This window comes from Helicoverpa zea, chromosome 14 (assembly GCF_022581195.2).
Source record: "Helicoverpa zea isolate HzStark_Cry1AcR chromosome 14, ilHelZeax1.1, whole genome shotgun sequence".
Taxonomy (NCBI): domain Eukaryota; kingdom Metazoa; phylum Arthropoda; class Insecta; order Lepidoptera; family Noctuidae; genus Helicoverpa; species Helicoverpa zea.
In genome coordinates, this window is record NC_061465.1 from 10,251,755 (window position 1) to 10,271,867 (window position 20,113).

General features: G+C 38.6%; 1 protein-coding gene across 1 annotated transcript; it reads right to left on the reverse strand.

Annotated features, from left to right (window-relative positions):
- Window positions 1-18,241: 18,241 nt before the first annotated feature.
- Window positions 18,242-19,429, reverse strand: LOC124636676 (inhibin beta chain; the record flags this gene model as incomplete). The annotated part of the gene is made up of 1 exon (XM_047172838.1): window positions 18,242-19,429. A coding segment is annotated over one exon (753 nt), but the record flags the coding sequence as incomplete, so codon positions are not given.
- Window positions 19,430-20,113: the final 684 nt, after the last annotated feature.

The window sequence follows — 20,113 nt, forward strand, 5'->3', positions numbered from 1 at the left end:
AGGCTTGGGCAAAAAATATCGATATATCAAAATATCGATATTTTTTCAGAAAAATATCGATATAAATCAGCGATATTTTTTCCCGCGATATATCAACTTTCGATATTTATTTTTAGGTATCAAAATCGATATATTTTTTAAAGCTCTGCTGTCTGCTCATGCGTCACATCATGTCTTTGACCAATCTGATTTCTTAAATTTAATTCAAACGCAAACAAAAATTACACTCTATAGTCTATGACCTGCTTGTCTATTTTGTTCATCTATGACAATGACACTGCTTGTTGGTTTGGTTTGGTTGGTATCACTGACTGCGTGTGTTGGAGTGTTGGTATGGTACTTGAGTGTGGCAGCCGACTGGCGAGTAATCGCCCTAAAATATTTGATTTGAAAAGCTTCTTCAGTGTCATCTGAAAGAGTAGCTTCAATGGTGAATTTGGCTGTGCCGAATGATAGGAGCAGATTAACAGGCGAGCACATCAAGCAAAGAGTGCTCTTGATGTCAATATCAGACAAATACTGGTTTGAATAATGTAATTTTTGTTATGTTGATGATGTTGTTTTTTTCTTGGCTTTATGTACTTATTTTTTAATAATAAAACTGATGTCAAAACAGCCAGATGTGTATTTGCTTTAAAATTTCGAATATTTTGACAATTTTTATAGATAATTGCTTATTGCGCAGAAAATATCGATATATCAACATATCGATATTTTTTAGTCAATTATTATCGATATATTTTAAAAATATCGATACGATATATATCGATATTTTTTCCCCATTTGCCCATCCCTAAAACAAATGAATCTGTTCTCGTATGTGTAGAGGGAGACGGGTGATGAGCTTATGGCGGTGTGCGAGGGAGACGGAGAATACTTTCTAATAACTTGGCAAACCAGTACTATGGCAGCCTTTTAAGGTCACATCAACATGAGTATGTGTTCTTAGTACCTAGTTGTACGGGAGTTAAGTAACGAAGTATGTGGTGGAAAGAAAATGAATGGTGTCAACTTGTCATCGTATCGTCATCGTTGGGTAGAGTATGTCTCTATGTTTTTTACAGGAACGCGGCTGTATGAATTTTAGTGTTTTTGTAAATTCGTAAAAACCAGCATGACATTGCTGATTTGGAATAGTTCCTGCAGGATGTAGCTCAAAAAAGAGAGAAACAGAATTTTATGAAATCTGCCGAAGCTCTCATTAGCAAAATGGTCGTAGCCTAAAGTTGTGTAATATGACTGAAATTCTTTCTAAAAAATCTATGCTATTAATGTTGTCTATATTTTCATGTTCTGTACTAGGTAATTATAAATACTATTTTTTTGTACCCAGCCTTCGAAACTGGAAACCGATTTGAAAACTCTTTCTTGTTGGAAAGTAACACGATCCTCTGGAAATGAAGGCTAGGTATGTTTTAAGTACAGGAGAAACAACTATTTATTTAGAAAATATCCGTATATTATCCCGCTATTTATACAATTATACATCATCAATATAAATTATCACTTTATTGGAATACTTAGACGTTATACTATGATTGTAAATAATATAGTTTTTAAATAGTGTTTAGTTCTTAGCTGTCGTATTAGGATAAGAGATCCTGTAAAGATAGATAGTTTAAGGTGTTTTTTTTAATAAATAAATAAGGTTACTCAATACAAGGTTAGGCTGATGATACCTCCTCAACCCAGTTACCCGGGCAACCCAATACTCCTCGGTAAGACTGGTTGGTTATACAATTATGCATTAAAAATAATTTGTCTCATAAGACGATACAATTGCTATTCAACGCACGCACTCTTTAGGCCAGAGTTCACCGACAACATATACGTCAGTTTACTTAAAACAACTCTTTGATATGAATTGTCACGTTCAATATTCAAAGTTAACAGTGGTCTTAAGAAAAACCGATGTTTACGTTGTTGGTGAAAATGGGCCTTGGTTGGTACATCAACATTACCAAGTAGATTAACAGTTAGGGGTAGGCAGAGACCAGAGGTATTCGAGTATGTGACCGTACGCCATGGGAATGTCATGCGTGGGGTATACACATGGAGAACAAAATGACTAGCGGAGGTGCCATAACGGACAGCGGGGCCCAGCAGGACCAAGGCCTGCCGGGGCTGCCGGATTGTTCGAAAGAGTTACCGCGGCCCGGGTACCTACATAAAAGCCTACGACGGAACACGACGCTTGTTAGTCAGTAAGAATCTGACATTCTCTCAAAGCTGCTAACCCACAGCGGGAGGGGTCATTTGATGATTTTTGACGTCGTTAAAAAAAAGCTGCCATAACGGAAAATCGCCTGAAAAGCGCATCAAAATGCGTGTGAACCGGTGACGAGAAACGTTACAATTTTCTCTCTTATACGCCTTTTTTGTACCCTTGTAATATTAAAAATCGTTGACAAATGTCTCAAGAAATCCAAACTGCTCGTTAGGTCAGTCTTCACTAATCGTTTTGGTCGCCTGACCTACCAGCATTATCTACGGTATCTCCGCTCATCTTTCCTTACTCCTAGGGAACACTAGACCGCACAGAACCATAGTTATGTGAATCATGTGTTTGTATGTCTTGTCATGTTGCTAGTTTACCGAATTTATTTTGAGTATTTTGGAAATCTCTGGTACATAAATGTACCAGAGATTTCAGATGTTACAGAAGTAGGTAGTTTTATTTGTTGGTCTCTGAAGATCTTTTCACGCTTGTGATTCCCGTCTATGAATTATATGGTGGGCTAATAGGCCTCCTTTCTCAAAAACTGCAAATTGCTTCTGAGTGCAAGAGGAAAAAAGCGAATTGGAAGCAACATACTTTTTAATAAATGCTGCAGCACACATTATGTCCTTCTGTCAGAAAATTCTTGTCAGAATGACCTACAAGAAATCGGCCCGATTATCAGTCCTACACAAAAGACTTACTTAATACAAACTTGTATGTGTGAATATACGTTATCTCAAATACTTTGGTAGTTAAGTTATACAAGAATTATTAACGTCCTCATATCTAGAATCTAGACTTTAGCAATAACATTTGTACCTAAGTAAATACCTTTCGTACGAAATAATAAGATCTGTGTTTGATCACATTATAAATTAATGTTTATCTGATTAAGTCTGTATTTACTGACATATACTGAATTTACAATATAATGTATGTACGTCACACTGAATCCTTAATGTAAAATAATACTGTCTGTCTGTTAAGCCGTCACGGTTAAACGGCTGAACCTGTTACAGTGAAATTTGATATGGTGTTAGTTTGAACCCTTGGAAAGGGCGTCACACGAGGTGTTATCGTTAACTTAGAAGTACTTATATTAAGAGACTAATTCCAAGTTTATTGCCAAATAATTTAGTGCAAAAATAATTCACTTGACTTACCCAACCCGGCAATTGAACCCGCGACCCCAAGTTCAACAGTCGCACTTCATTATCTACCAGACAACCGACGCAGTCTAGAACTCTATGGTTAGTACTCAAATAAAAAAAGGCTAGACGTGTTTAGTTGTGTGCGTGCGTCATAATAGAGTTCCCAGTATTTTTTCTTTTTGAACGATGTTGCGCTTTTCAAATTTAGAATGACAGCCGGGAACTATGAAAGTCAAACCATATCTCACTTTGAAGAATGTAGTACCTACGTAGTCACAGCAAGTTAGAATAAGAGAATAAATATAAATCTTATGTAAACCTACAGTCAGTTCTAAAGATTGAAATGAGGAGAAAGCGACCCCATGTTTTTATCACTGTCCAAATTTTCTTCTGCCCAGAAACTTATTAACTAATTGTACTCAATGGATAGTTTTTTTGTAGCTGAGTTGTTTCACCTCAGCTTCTTTACAGACAGGACGTCGTTTTGACATTTTGTCGTGAAAAAGTTCTTTAGGCACAAAAAAAGTTGTTTCAATAAACAATTTTGACTTCGATTTTTGATTTTGACAGATACCTACTGCTTGCATTAAAGTGCACTTCACACAAACACACATTGCATCAATGTATGCGTAAGCTTATAATGCGAATAGGGCTGGCAGTTACAAGCTCCCAGACAAGGGAATAAGTCTGTTTGCGAGATGCATTATCTACCAAACTGTAGCCTGTTTACTGTAGTCAGACAGACTGGCGGGCGCCGGATCGAGATAAACGTATCTATGTAAGTAACTGGCTTGTTAGAAAAATATTTTACTCTTGACAATTCCCCCCTATTTCTTTTTACCTACTGGCATAGAAATAAACAAGAATAAAATGTAATAAGTATGTAACAGCACACTAAGGCTAGTTATTAGATACATGTATCTAATAGAACCATTTTGAAGCTTATTTCGACAATTAATAATTTTCCATTACAAATTCGATTAGCCGTTTGTACTTAATTGGATATTACTTTGTGAGAAAGCATTTAGCATTAAAAGTATTTTCATTAATATTGTGAACCCCTAATCGACCTAAAAAACGAATATTCTTACACGTGTTTTTATTCGCTTAGCACCGCCTGCAAACATTTTATAACCTCAAAATAAAATAAGTAAAACAAAAATAAAAATTATTTACGTAAGGTTTCTAATTTCAAAATCCTTCAAATCTTCTCGATACTTGTACACTTCTTTATAGATATTCCAATTTCAAAAAAAAATCTGCCAGCTACATACCAAGAAGGTCCAAGAGTGTAGCGCGAGTGTCGACGGCGGCGCCGCGTCGTCTGCGGTGAGCATCGATCGCACGCACTCGTACCCGAATCGTCACAACTGCCGACGCAGGGCTGTGCGGCGACGTTCAATCACTGCTGTTTTGTAGCGTTGGAAAAATGTTGACACTAAATAAATGGAAGAAGACGGTTTGTTAATCTAATCAGCATACATTGGGTTTGAAATTAGGAAAGATTTAAATCGGTTTGTAAGGCTTTCTCTAAGCAATCAGAAAATAAACATACATCTGGTATTTGACATTTTCATCGTAAAAACGCTTTTTAATATGCATTAAGAACGAGTCTTTCAATGTAACGTAACCTGGTTTTTGACATTGAAATAGTAAGAGCCTATTAAGAACAGATTTTTAATTGTGGCATGAACGAACGAACTGTTTCAGTTTTTTTTTTTTGTGATAAACAAGAAACATAGTAATAAATTATACTAAATAGAAAATGAGCGTCAAAACTGGCACAATCCTTGCTAATAAAAAAAAATACACTATCAGTTGTCGCGCTTTCACGGTAGAACTACCGAACAAATGTTAAATGTTTGATACATTGAGATAGTCCAGAAAGGACATAAGATACTTTTTACTCAGTTGCGGGAAGCGGTTCTCCCAGATATCTTTACTATGTAAATGCGAAAATAACTCCGCTAAGATAATAAAAACATCGGAAGCAACCCTAGGTGTAACCGAGATGCGACTCCTCGGCGCCAAGCATTGTGCGGACACTTCGTCTGACGGGACCCGCGACAACTTTGTACGAGTGTACAGTACACTGGGTTGGCAGGGCGGAAGATATAGCTCTAGCGTTCACTTACCAGAAGATAATATACAGCCTAAACTAAATATAAGGATAAGTGATAATTAATTGAGTAGTTTTATCAGTAATCTTCAGTAAATTAATTGTCAAAATAATTTGATTTTCCTGAAATGTAAGTACGGAGTATACGGCTTCAGTACATACATACTTAGGCATGGCGATGAGAAGTAACAAGGAATGTCTCCAAAATCAGTGACACAAGTCCGAGACGTACAACAATAGCTGCTGCATAGAAAGTGTAGGTATTTATAACTTAGAAAAATACTTTAAACATACACCGTCTTACCACAAAAACTTTTAAACGTCAGTTTATGCCTTGTCTAAAAAAATGTCAAATTATGACGTTGACATATGGTTCATTTTGCAGCCAAAATTTTATTAGACAAGTGTAAAACAGGGTTTAAAGTTTTTGTAGTAAGGCCCACATGGTCTTACTACAAAAACTTAAACATGTGTCAAACACTTGTTCTCAAAAAAAGTGTGACTGCAAAATGGACCCCATTTCAACGTCATAATCTGACATTTTGTTAGACAAGTGTTAAACTGACGTTTAAAAGTTTTTGTGGTAAGACGGGTACTCGTTAAATCTTTTTGAACATGGGCAATTAGAGCTTTACGGAAAATTACTTGATTTTTTAGTTTTCATATCCTATCATCGCGTCAGTTACAGTATAAGCAAGTCCTTAGTAAAGATACAGCGACGGATCGCTACGGAGCCTCGACGAAGGTGTATTGATATTCAATCGGCAATACATTGTTGCTTTTGTCAGAAAATTATTACGTTCTTTTGTATGTTATTCAAATGAATCCTGGTTTCAGATCTCTGTTGATTCTCATCTTTTTGCTCCGACTTCCTTGTGGAAGATTCCGGTGTTAGGTAACGGAAATTACAGCTGTAATGTATTTGTATATAGCGATACTAATATTATAAAGCTGAAGAGATTATTTCAATATTCTAATTTAAGGAACTACTGTACCAAGTTGAAAAATCTATCAGTGTTAGATAACCCTTTTATGGAGGAAGGATACCTACAAGTAACTCAGTACAGATCCAATATGTAAATGTAGCCAGGATGTGGTGTTTTTTCTTATCCACGAGGATGTCCGATTAGAACGCCTTTTAACGTGTGATCGGTACTAAAACCTATCGTATTTAGGTGCTAATTTCCACGACACAAATAAATAATACATGTAACAGAATAAGTAGTTCCCTCTGAACGCCTACCTTTTGGTTCCAATTCTTTGATTGACTAAAGACTTGTGTGGGAAGATTAAAAGAGTTAGGTAAGTTGGAATACTCTTTTCTTTTTTGAATGTTTCCATGGAAAATTTATATTATAGAGTGAGTTCAACTGTACCATAAAACATGCAAGATTTGCGTGCAGGACAGTACTAAGTTATAGGCATGTACTCTCTAAGTATAACTTGGACACCAATGACTGATTAAAGGTGAAGGAAAACATCTCGAGGAAATCTGGGCTATAAAGTCAGTTGCTCGCATTGAGGAAGAGTGGTGAATCCTTCTCTGTGTGAGAGGAGGCCTATGCCCATCAGTGGGACGATAAAAAGGCTAGTGAAGATGAGGCATGCGTACTTATAAGTAGTATTCTAATTAAGCGTAAGACAAAATTATGTTTTCCGCACACCTACTCATAATTATTTTTTTGGTAGCCAAAAGTGAAAAAGGTATTATTTCCATCCGGATATTCTTTTAAGGCTACACGCAGTAGGTACTAATTATTTCCTGGTTGATTGATATCTAGTTTGATCTCCCAATACCAGGTTTTTTTTCATATTTTATGAAGGCTTTCACCTATGTATATGTGAGTTGACCTCAATATATGTATAAATAAATAATGTCGGGACACCTTTTTTCACACACGGCCCCATGGTAAGTTATTTATTAACTTGTGTTATGGGTGCTAATACAACTGATAAACTACATATAGCTACACATACATATTTATAAATACATATTGTAACACCCAGACCACGGCCAACAAGCATGCTCATCACACAAATGTCGACCGAACCGGGAATCGAACCCGGGACCTCAGGTTCGGCGGTCCGGCATGATGACCATTGCACCATCGAGGTCGTCGTATATTTGGAATATCAAAAAAATTCGGTTATCTACCATTTTTAGGGTTCCGTACCTCGAAAGGAAAAAACGGAACCCTTATAGGATCACTTTGTTGTCCGTCTGTCTGTCTGTCTGTCTGTCTGTCTGTCTGTCTGTCAAGACCCTTTATATTAAGAACGCGTGGACGTATCAAGCTGAAATTCACATGAAATACTCGGGTCTATTGTCCCTTTAGGCTGTGAAAATATCAAGCTTCTAAGCCAAGCCAATCAAAAGATACAACCGATTATGTCGATATTTTCAACAAATTCTCGACACTCGCAAAGGAATCAAAACCTACAGGGTACTTCCCGTAAACTCAGAATCTTGAAATTTGGCATGAAGCATTGTTATATAATGCAAATATAGGAAAAATTGCGAAAATCTCATTTTTTTTTGTTATATGATATAATAATTTTTTTTTAATAAAATGAAACTTACTACCTTATTTCTCACGAACGAATAAAGGTACCAAATTGAAATTTATACCAAATACCTAGGTCTATTGTCCCTTTAAGCAATGAAAAAATCAAACTTCTAAGTTAACGCGATCAAAAGATACAGCAGTTTTACCGACACCTTAGACGAATTTCCGTCACACGCTAGGGAATCAGAACCTACAAGGTACTTCCCGTGAACTCAGAATCTTAAAATTCGGCACGAAGCAACGTTATATAGTACAGATAAAGGAAAAATTGCGAAAATAATAAATTTGAAGTTACATAAAATATTAAAATATTATTTTTGCTTACATGACATAAAATATTTTTTTAATAATTATAAACTTACTACCTACCCTTTTTCACATGAACGCGTAGCAGTGGCGAGGCGTCCTTATAAGCCGATTCCCATCGGCTTCCCTTTCGAATTTCAAGAAAGAAGCATAGGTATAAGTTATAATATAGGTATAGGTATAATTAATATAATCATTTAAACCACACAATTTAAATATGTAGGTATAACAAAACGCCTACCACCGTAAAAAAAATTGTCTATAAATTACTTGAAACATTTTGCTCCTACTAAATAAGCCGCGGCTTCCTCCTCCATACAAAACTACGCTTGCGTGACGTCATCCACGCCGCGCCGCGCGATTTTCGCAAAATAAGGGCGAGCGGTAAGCCGGCTCACGGAGCGGCTTCCACCAATCAAAACTCGCGAGTGAACGAGAAAGAACGCGTCAAGAGTAGAGTAGCTATATCTGTCTACGCGCGAGTGACAGCGCTTTCTCAAATATGTAAACAAACAAATCAGACAAATTCACTCTCATTGTTCTTATTTTGTTTTAGATAATACCATTATATAACAAATTGTTCTTTGTATTACTTAATTGAATTTATTAGTGTGTGTATCATTTGGAAATAACATAGTTCGTGTGTGTGTTTTAGTTACATTATGTCAACATAGATGGCGTTGTGCATTTTTATGCAAATCCTGAATCGCGGTGTTAACATTCTCCGCGATTTAATGACCCTAGTTGGGAATTTATTTATTTTTATGAATTCACCAAGTATATAATTTTGATAATTTTGATTAAATTGTTGGCACTATCATTACTCCCTACTAATTCCCGCGATCGCACTGTGTGACCTGGTACTCAGTACAAGTACAGTACTACAGTGTGTGTACCTAGTGAAAATAGAGATATCTATGTTGAAATGATGTATTTTGATACGTAGTAGACAGTTGGCATCAGGTTTCTTTTTAATTTACCTATAGCATTTATCGCATTAGACTGTTTTCCTATTGTGTTGTGTTTTTTTTAGATTGTTTACTTTAGGAAGGAACTTATTTTTCAAAGTTAAGTTTTGAGAATAAAAACGTGTTATAAAACTCGGGCACGCCGCTCGGGTGAATTACCTACCAATATTACGTCTATATTAAAATTACTAACGTCCTGACGGATAAATACCTACGATAAATATCAATGGCTAACAGGCCGTTGTGAATTAAATACTTAAAATGTATTGTTTCTAGTGCCAAGTTTTCTCAGATTCTAGTAGTTAATATACCTAACTAAAGATAATAAAGTTTTATAGATATTAATAATCTGCCGAATTCCTCGAGAAAACATGTTCAAACTATCAGTCTCTCAGTCAGTGGTAAAAGGTGGACTGAGAAATTACCTCCATTACCTCTCCCCCCCCCATACCTGACTACTCCCCCCCCATTTTTTTTTTTGCTGCGGCTTCCCTATTTCATTAAACCACCCTTCGCCACTGACGCGTAGAGATATTAAAGTTTTGAATAAAAAATGAAATTCATATCAAACACTTCTTAAATATAATGGCCTCTAAACTGTGAAAAATTTTAAATCATTCAAAGGTCATTGGGCACCTTAGTATGAAAACCATACCCACGGCGGATACGAACGAAATATAGCACAGTATAATGATAAAGGCTCTGATTTACTATGGCATTAGTCGCATCAATGTGAACCATGGGAATCTAGAGAAAATCAGGTGTAAACATCAAATATTTTCCTCATTTCGATGGGGAATTTAAACGACCAAGTTTGACGGATTTGAGAAATCATTTCTTTGTAGTGAAAGAGTATACTCGCCGTTTATTTCCATTGTCATCAGGTCTGGATCTGATGATGGAAATCCTGAGAAATCGAGGGCAACTATCAGAAATTGTAGGCATGCATAGGATTGAAACTTGATTCTCAGATGTATGTCTGGTGATACTATCAAACAGTGAAGGTTTAGAGCTTATCTGATGATGGCGACGTGAGAAAGTCGAGAGAACTCGGTATGTTTTAGTTACGTCGTGTTTGGACTTATATTATTCGTATTGACGAGAACTTTTCACAAAAGTTAAAAATAAAAACTTTTTACAAAAAAAAAAACAACTTATAAAACAACAAGAAAACTGTTTATATGCATCGGTCTAGATCTCGGTGGTTAAATAAATATAGATGCATCCTCTAGACACCGACTTCTAGACCGATGCACCTAACATCTTTTTAATTTCTTTCTTGCTTTTGTTTTCTTGTTGCTTTTTTATATGTTTGAAGTTGGATTTGTTTGTAAAATGCTACAAAATAAAATAATGCCGACTTTATAAAACAAAGAAGGGGACAGAATTACACTTTTGTCAAGGCTCCAGAAACGTAAAGCCAGCAGCCCCGAATCCTACTCTCTAAAAGTCGTTGTTACAATTCGACAGCTACAAGTCGTCAGGCGGTTTCGAAAAAAACCTGAAACTGGGGCTCTTTAGGTGATTAATCCCTCAAAAATAAAAGATCCCATTCCTGCAATGGCTGCTTTAACCCAAGTTAGTAGTGAATTCTCATCACCTAAAATAAAATAAGCTCCAACACAAGGTTACGTTATAAATTGTAAAGGAGTTCCCATAACTATATCTGATCTTAGCTGTCGATCCCACAATGGCAGTCAAACCTATCTTTGTGGAAAGTCTTCGCCAATACGAATAAAATAAACCCAAACACGTGGTAGTTGCAACATACCGTTCGGGAGTTCCCTTGACTGTCTGTAGTCTCCATAATCAAATCAGCTCCAAACCTTCACTGTTTACCAGTACCCTCAAAAATACACTCACATGTCTGGTTATGACTCGATGCGTGCCCACAATATTCAAGAGTTGCCCTCGATTTCTCAGGGTTTCCAGATCCTGGTCATCCGGATTGGCACCTTCCTTCTTTATGAAATGTCTTTAACAATAAAAACTAGCATTGCAACCTGTACAATCCTCTAAAACTGCTCGTCTTTTATATTTTTCAAACGATCCTGGACATTCGTCTCCATGGAATTTTAATAAAATATTTATATTCAAAGAAACGTCATACTATTCTCCACGATTTAAAACTACTTTGATTCATGTCCGCCACTTTTTACAAAGCGGGTCAGATATGCCCCATGACCTTTAAGACATAATTAGTTATTTTCAATCAGATTTCTGAATGATGACTATAAAATGTTGTATCTGAGGGCACGGCAGTGCCCCAGCCAAGACTCGAGCGGGCACGGCCGTACCATCTTTTCTCGGAGCGTTTCGCGGCTATTTCAGCCCCCTGTATCTTCCATGTGAACAAAGCTAGGAGTTTAGGTTTTCGAGGACCGAGTTATGAGCGATCAAAGTTACACCATTTTGTCACTGACTCACTGACCGATCATCAAAAGTCTAAGGTACTTCTAGCAAACTTAGAACCTTCAAATTTGGCACCAAGATAGGTTATTAGCTACATATAAAGGGAAAATTATAAAAACCTTAAAACTTAATAAAAAAATAGGAAACAAATTTATATTTGCGGTTTTTCAAGAACATTGTGTATGAATTTTGACTGCATTGATAACTTTGTTATTTATTTATGTACAAAATGTTACTATTTGTTTTATTGTTACGCAGTGTGGTATATTGTTATTATGTATTAAATATACATACATATGAATAAAAAAGCTAGGTTAAAATGAAATGAATAATGATAAAATCTTTCATATTAATGCAGCGCGATAAATACTCCATGCTCGCTCGATAGATGGCGTTGTCCTGGTCTAAATCGCGCTATGGTTTCGTTACATAGCTTAGTATAAGTTACAGTTACAGCCTTTTTATCGTCCCACTGCTGGGCACAGGCCTCCTCTCTCACGGAGAAGGATTGAGCATTGATTGAGCATAGTATAAGTAGTACTTAAAAAAAACTAATAATTTCATGTGATTGCGCCATCTACCTCTGAAATAAATCTCTTTTATTCTTAAAGATATTCGATTCAAAAATTCGTCAATTTCGAAATTTTTTACTTTATTTTAAAAAAATGTTGTTTACGTGCTACTTTAGAGGTGTACATATTTAGTTTGTTATATATTTAGTTAGTTGCATGTAAGTTAATTTAATTTGTTATATACTTAGAGAAAAAAGATACCTACAAAAAATAAATTAGATCCCACCAAAAACATTAAATGTAAAAAAAGCCAATCCTCTACGCAATTCCTCCACCGTAAAAAGTTTTGAGATCGCATAGAAGCCAAGTCCTGTTCAACTTTATTTGTAATAATAAATCAATATTTTGTGACTATATCAGTAGTTTTGTTCACATTACAATAATATTGTCTTGGCCATGAGCACAAGTTAAAAGTCGCTCCTCGTAATAATGTGTAAATACCATTGGATTGATAAATTCTATATGGACATGATTTTACGATTGGACTGATTGGAATTTGAGATCACCATGGACTAAACATGCGCCATAGTACATGTGCAGTTCATTGATGTTGGATGATTACTGACTGTCGGTCATTTAGTAACAATTGAATAAATTAAAAGTATTTAATTCTGTGATATTAAACTTCATGTTTGACTTTCACCTCTCCAAGATATGCTGTATTATATTTGTAGTTTATTGTGCTCATGGCCAAGTCAATATTATTGTAAAGTGAACGAAACTATTGATAGAGTCACAAAATATTGATTTATTATTACAAATAAAGTTGAACAGGACTTGGCTTCTATGCGATCTCAAAACTTTTTACGGTGGAGGAATTGCGTAGAGGATTGGCTTTTTTTACATTTAATGTTTTTGGTGGGATATAAATAACTTCAATAAAATAACTTTTACAAGGTACTGGCCTACTATTTTAGTTATATTGTAAAATAAAAAATATTAACTATTTTGACTCTCACGAAATTACCATAACTATGATTGTTCTAAACTGAACGGTTGGCGCGAAACTCACTTTTTATCTATACAGCATTTGTACGGAACCCTCGGTGCGCGAGTCCGACTCGCACTTGGCCGGTTTATTTTATATCCGTTTTATGACAGGGCGTGGGAGGAAGCCTAGTCTATACCATATCTATACATATAATAAATCTGTAAAAAAACTGTGTCTGTACATTGAATATATTAAAAAAATAATAATTGGGTGGGGTTTAGAAACAGTAATGGAGCACAAATCCAAAAAAAAAATTCTGTCTGTTTGTCTGTATGTCTGTATGTCTGTATGTCTGTATGTCTGTTTGTTTGTACACGCTAATCTTCCGAACTACTGAACGGATTTCAATGATTTTTTCTTTGTTGTATCAGTATTAGGCCTGGTCAACATATAGGCTATAATTTATCTTCGAAACTTGAAGACCTGATGCAGAACTCCAACAGACCAATAAAACTATAAGAGATACAAATATGGTGCCGTGGCAAAAATTGTTTCATTTGATGAGCATTTTCAGCTGAGATTATAAATTTTAAGATCTGGAACACCTGATGTGGAACCCCAAGAGCCCAGCTTCTCTGTACCATATACAGGTATGCCGTTTTAGCAAAAGTTGTTCAATTTGATAAGCACTTTCTATTGACTTATACAAATTGAAGATCTAAAACACCTGATGTGGAACTCCAGGGGCCCAGCTAGACTATAGCATATAGAGGTATGACGTTTTAGCAAAAGTTGTTCAATCTGATAAGCACTCTCTGTTGACTTATAAAAATTGAAGATGTAAAACACCTAATGTGGAAACCCAGGAGCCCAGCTAGACTATAGCTTATAAAGATATGACGTTTTAGCAAAAGTGGTTCAATCTGATAAGCACTCTCTATTGACGTGTAAACATCGAAGATCTGGAACACCTGATGTGGAACTTCAAGAGCAATACTACACTTGAAATGTATAGAAATGAATGTTATGAAATAGGTATAGTGAATCAAAATAAGTAATTAGTCCGTCTTTTAGATAACCCTAAAATAATGGACACGCATTTTTCTTTTCTCTCTCTCACAAACAAATAATAACGAAGATACAACAACGCTTGAATTTCGTGTTAAGTCACTGCTTAGTACAAATTTTACATACCTAGACGTGGCGTCACGAGCCTCCACTCTCTAACTTTGTTGCGTTTTATCTTCATTATTATTTTGTATATCTCTTCCAGACCTCGGGACTACAGAGTTCCAAATTTTTGGGAGGCAAACGTGGGGTCGAAGCCAACACGCTGAAGCCCTTTTGAGACAACTTTAATGAAATGGTGACACAAAACCGACGATTATCCCTTTATACACTATAGAAATGAACCCAAGGACAATCCCCGGTGGACGTCGTTAAAAAAAAGACAATCCCCGGTTCTGTGCTAAACTATTGCTAACTATGGAGGAAAACTACTTGGGCTATTTTGATGGGATGTTAGTGGATGACAATGTATTAGGTACATGTAAAAACGGCAGGTGGAGACTCGCCACCTCACTTACTGTAACCAGTCACTGAATAGCAACAAGAGGGCAATAGGGACATGAGCGGCTGAAGGGTGAGGATACCTCGGCGGACTTTAAACGCGGATTACGCGCTCCCTGTGCTTACCATGAGGCACCTACCCTCCGAGCAGGGCCACTAATCCTGCTCTAGCGACTCCACTCTGGACGGCCAAGCCAAGCCAGAGGCGTGAGACCTACCCCCGTCATGGTTCACTCCGACCGGCCGGAGATGGGGGACAGTATACTCTCCCTGGAGAACTCAGTATATATAGCCCCGCGGGGTCGCTACTCCCCGTCATCAGCCTCAGATATCTTGCGGTGCCTATATCTCATTATTATTGTCGTTATTATCTCAAGAGCCTTTGTACCAATTATGTTAGGGTCGACTTCCAGTCACGATGCAACTGAGTACCAGTGTTTTACAAGGAGCGACTGCCTATCTGACCTCCACAACCCGGTTACCCCTTGGTAAGACTTACTGGCTTCTGACTACCCATAACGACTGCCAAGAATGTTCAATGACAGTCGGAACCTACAGTTTAACATCCCCTCCAAATAACGGTCATTGGTATCCAAAATATACGTAGAAAGTACATACGAACTTAGAAAAGTTGCATTGGCAGGCACTTGCCAGACCTGGAATCAAAGACGCACGCTCATACTTGAGAGATTGGTTCTCTACCCACTAAACCACCACGAATTCCACTAAGTCACCACGACTTTGTCATCTATTTAATGTTTTTTTACGAAATAATACCTACGTGTAATATTTTTGCCACACACAACTTAAATGCGGTCTAATTAGAATCACTACTTTTATCCCTATGGTCACGTCTATTGCGACTATTCAGATCTTTGATTTTGCTGACCCCATAGTCGCTGGCATAAGGGACAGGATCCGCGTACGAAGTCGCGGGCAGAAGCTAGTTATTTTAATAATTATTTTAATAAGTCCTTTAAATAAATATCAAACAGTGTTTATTCTGTCTGATACGAATAACGAACTTTTCAATTCGGTGAAATTGTTATTTCAATGTTTCTGATGTTTCTCTATATTCTAGGTATTGTGCTAAATGTGGTTTTTTGCCTATCACACACCTACACTAGAGATTTGAAGTGTGTACGGTCGAGGGCGGATAGAATGCAATTGCAAAATATTTGTGCATAAGCGAGCCCGAAATATGAGTGACTTTTCCGAAATTGGCAAATCTAGGAAACGGCTTAAATAGTGTAATTATCTAATGGTTTACGTTCTAAGTAACTATACTACTAACAAAATGTATTTGATATCTAGCTTTTCGGGAAATAATGCATTGCCTACTAGAATCAAATAATCAAATACCTAACTGCAAGATAACATAATTTAGTAACAGCGAAAGTTAGATGGAAAGAAGGATGATGAATTTTGTAGCTAAAACCGCTTTTAATAGGTAAAAATAACATCTCATTTAATCTCTGAACTCTTTGACCTTCTCACATCCATTCATAAAGTTTAAATGTACGCCATTTTAAAACCATTCAAATCAGAGTATATTCAGGTGTATTTATTTTAGGAGCCTTTTATTTTAACCAAAGATACGAGTACATCAAAGTCAATTGAAACCTTTTAATTGAAGAGATAGATTGTGGTACAACGCATTTTATTTTGAAGTTAGTAATGTAAAGGCTTAGGTTCACAAAAAAATCAAGAGTGACGACATTTATACCATTCATATTCACTTTTAATTTGTGGGTCCCGGTTGTCATTTGAACATATTTGTCAGTCGTTACTGGTAGTCAGAAGCCAGAAAGTCTGACAACCATCCTTACCAGAGGGGGTATCGTGTTGCCCTGGTAACCGTGTTGAGACTTGAGAGGTCATATAGGCAGTCGCTCCATGGAAAACGTTTTTAATTAGCTGCATCTGAATTGACTGGAAAGTGGACCCCACTATAAATGGGAAAAGCTAAGCAGATTCTTTTTAGATATGTAGGTACTCGTACAGCAGGAAATATGATTCTCATTTTGTAATGTGCTCACTGCTTTACCCTGTAGGGAAAACAGGTGTATGTAATGTATGAAAAGTTCTAAAACACCAGATACCTAGGAATATAATAGATCGGATAGGAAACCTGTACGAAGATAATAGATCATCTATTTCCGAGAAATTCCCACATAAGTACTTTCAGTTCAATCCGTTATCTAGTTGGTACATTTCCCTAAGGAGTTTATATTTAGAAGTTTCCCTTCCGCGATAATATTCTTTTAAAGTAAGAATACGGATTATTAGGGATAAAAGATTAGTAATACGATTAGGTACTTTACAAGGTGTTGAACGTGTGTAGGTGGCCAGTTATTTTTTTTTTGATTGAAGAAATATTGAGGGCTGATTGGATGGTGGATGTTAGATAGTTTACTCTTACTAATAATATTTTTGCATAACTGCTGAATGGTCAGCTAGGAACTTAGGTGAACCCCTTGGTGTTTAACTGGTTTGCCAGTTAATCAGTGATTTTTAGGGTTCCGTATCCAAAGGGTAAAACGGGACCCTATTGTTTTCGCTCCTCTGTCCGTCCGTCCGTCCGTCTGTCACCAGGCTGTATCTCATGAATCGTGATAGCTAGAGAGTTAAAATTTTCACAGATGATGTATTTCTGTTGCCGCTATAACAACAAATACTGAAAACTAGAAAAAAAAATAGTTGGGGGCTCCCATACAACAAACGTGATTTTTTGCTCATTTTTGCTCGATATTCATAAATATATCGGGTGTGTCGTTCATAATCACATTAAATGACATGCATTAATATACTGGTTAATATATTATGTCGATTAACACAAAGATAAAAGAAAAATACGTAAAAATAAAAAAAATGATTTTTTCAAACAAAGTAAATGGAATAAAAATGTGCAAAAATTATATAGAACACCATATAAAAGTCAGTCATTACAAACAACTGAAATTCTCCCTTGAAAACTGACAGCTGACAACTGAGCAAAACATACGATACTCCTAACTTTATCTCTGCTTTACGCATGCTTGTAAATTATAAAAACGAAAAATGACTCCCGTGGTTAAACCACTGAATGGATTAGGTAATTTTTTTTACAATTCGCCATAGAATATCATAAAGTATATGCGATATGATTTAATGTGATTGTGAACGACACACCCGATATATAGAATATTACTTTGGATGGTACGGAACCCTTCGTGCGCGAGTCCGACTCGCACTTGGCCGGTTTTTTTTTTTTTATTTTGCACGCTGACCTCACTAATCAGGTCAGCCTGTAAAATATAGACTTTAAGATAGTCAGAAAACCTAGTCTGGCTAGCATTATAGGTAGAAGACCAGATTCGCTTTGATAAAGGTTACACTTAGGAACTTTCATGGGTAGGTATTGTGCAGGCAAATAAAAAATGTGGTAATAATTATGAAAAAGTTGATTTATTATAATTATAATTATAATAATTATTATAATACAGTTTACAATAATTACAAGCGATCACCAAACGGGGTGAAAGAAAACGGCGTAGTATTAAATTATTTAGGGCGTGTAGAGACGGCATCGCGAGCGCCGCGCACCCGCGCGTCTCGTCGAGCGCACTACTACTACAGTCCTGAGACGCGCGGCGCGAGGCCCACGCGCGGTCTGCCCTCCCTACACGGACATTTATTTATTCGATTTTAGGATATAGTCTTTCGAACGCGAGGAACAAAATATTACACAAGTCGAGAATATTATTTATAATCGATTCGGATTAAATCGGATTCGAGAGCGGCGGAAGCGAGCCGCGGCGGGGGCGGCGGGGCGGCGGGAGCGGGCGGCATCGGGCGGCAGGCTATGTACACGGGCGCCGCTACGGGCAGTCGCACTCCTCCACCACCATCTCGGGCAGGTCGCGCTTGATGATGTTGGAGTCGGCGCCGAAGTAGATGAGCGACAGCGCCGAGAAGCGCACGGGCGCGCAGCACTCTGCTCGCTCCAGCCGCGCCGCCTCCACCACCTGCGAGTGGTAGTTGAGGAAGGGGGCGCAGGCGCCGCGGCAGTAGTTGGCGTAGTAGCCCTCCGGCGCCACGATCCAGTCGTCCCAGCCCAGCGCGCGGAAGCTCACGTAGTAGGTCTGGCGGCAGCAGCGGCCGTGCTCGGCGGCGTCGCAGTCCAGCGCGCGGCGGCGGCGCGCGGGCGGCGGCTTGAGCAGCAGGCGCAGCAGCGGCCGCGCCGCCTGGCCGCCGCCCAGCCGCAGCCGCACGCGCCCGCCGCAGCCGCTGCAGTCCAGCAGCAGCCGTAGCGGCGCGCGGGCCCCCGCCGCCGCCCAGCGCCGCGCCGCCGCCGTCACGTCGAGGCGCTGCCAGCGCCGCGCCGGGTCGCGCCGCGCCGCGCCCGCCAGCGCGCTGATGGCGGCGGAGTCGTTGCCGCTCACGGTGAAGGCCCACAGCGTGTAGCGCAGGCGGCGCGCGCGCGGCGACGTCTCGGCGCGCACCAGCAGCTCGGCCGAAGCCACCGCCAGCCCCTCGCCTTGCTCCGACTCCGCCTCCGCGCCCAGCCGGAACTCGATCAGGCGCTGACCGTTCAGGGTCTCACCTGCACATAACGGACACTCGTCTAGATATATTCATATCAGCAATAGAGATTTCATGGAAATGTTACTTCCACCTTTCGGTAGGGTAACGATCCAAAATCTCCGTCAGTAGTTTGTCGCAAACCCCTAATTATTCCTACGGTCCCTGCCTATATCGAAATGGCCCATCTTTAGCGCAGTGGTGGCGACGGGCGGGGGTCGGGGCGTGGGGGCGGGGTGCGCTCGGTGGTCGCCCTGGCTAGAGCTGCACTTGCCCGGTCGTCGTGGACACCCGACCGCTATGTTCGGAGGTCCATGCCGAGTCGAGCTCGCGCTAGCCTTACGCACAACCGCTTATTTATGGAAATATTTATAGGATTTGAAACTGACCGGTTTGATATGTAATCATTTTAAAACCGTCGCAGCCACTTGCACTACTACAGCGAAAGAAAATAAACGTGTTTAAACTACTCCATCGTCCATCGGTGCTAGGGTCGCGGAGTGCGCGAGAAGACTGTAGTTCACCTCATGTCGCGTCAGTCCTGCAAACAAACGAGTTTCATTACAACGAGGATACATGACGGACGGCAGTAGGGACGTATGTAGAGCTGTGCGGACAACAAGGATGTGGCATGTAACCGATAAATGATCCGATTGATTGACTACGATCAAAGCGAACGTACTCGCATCGCGCGGTGCGATATTTCACATCCCTGGCGCTAAATAGCCGCTGTT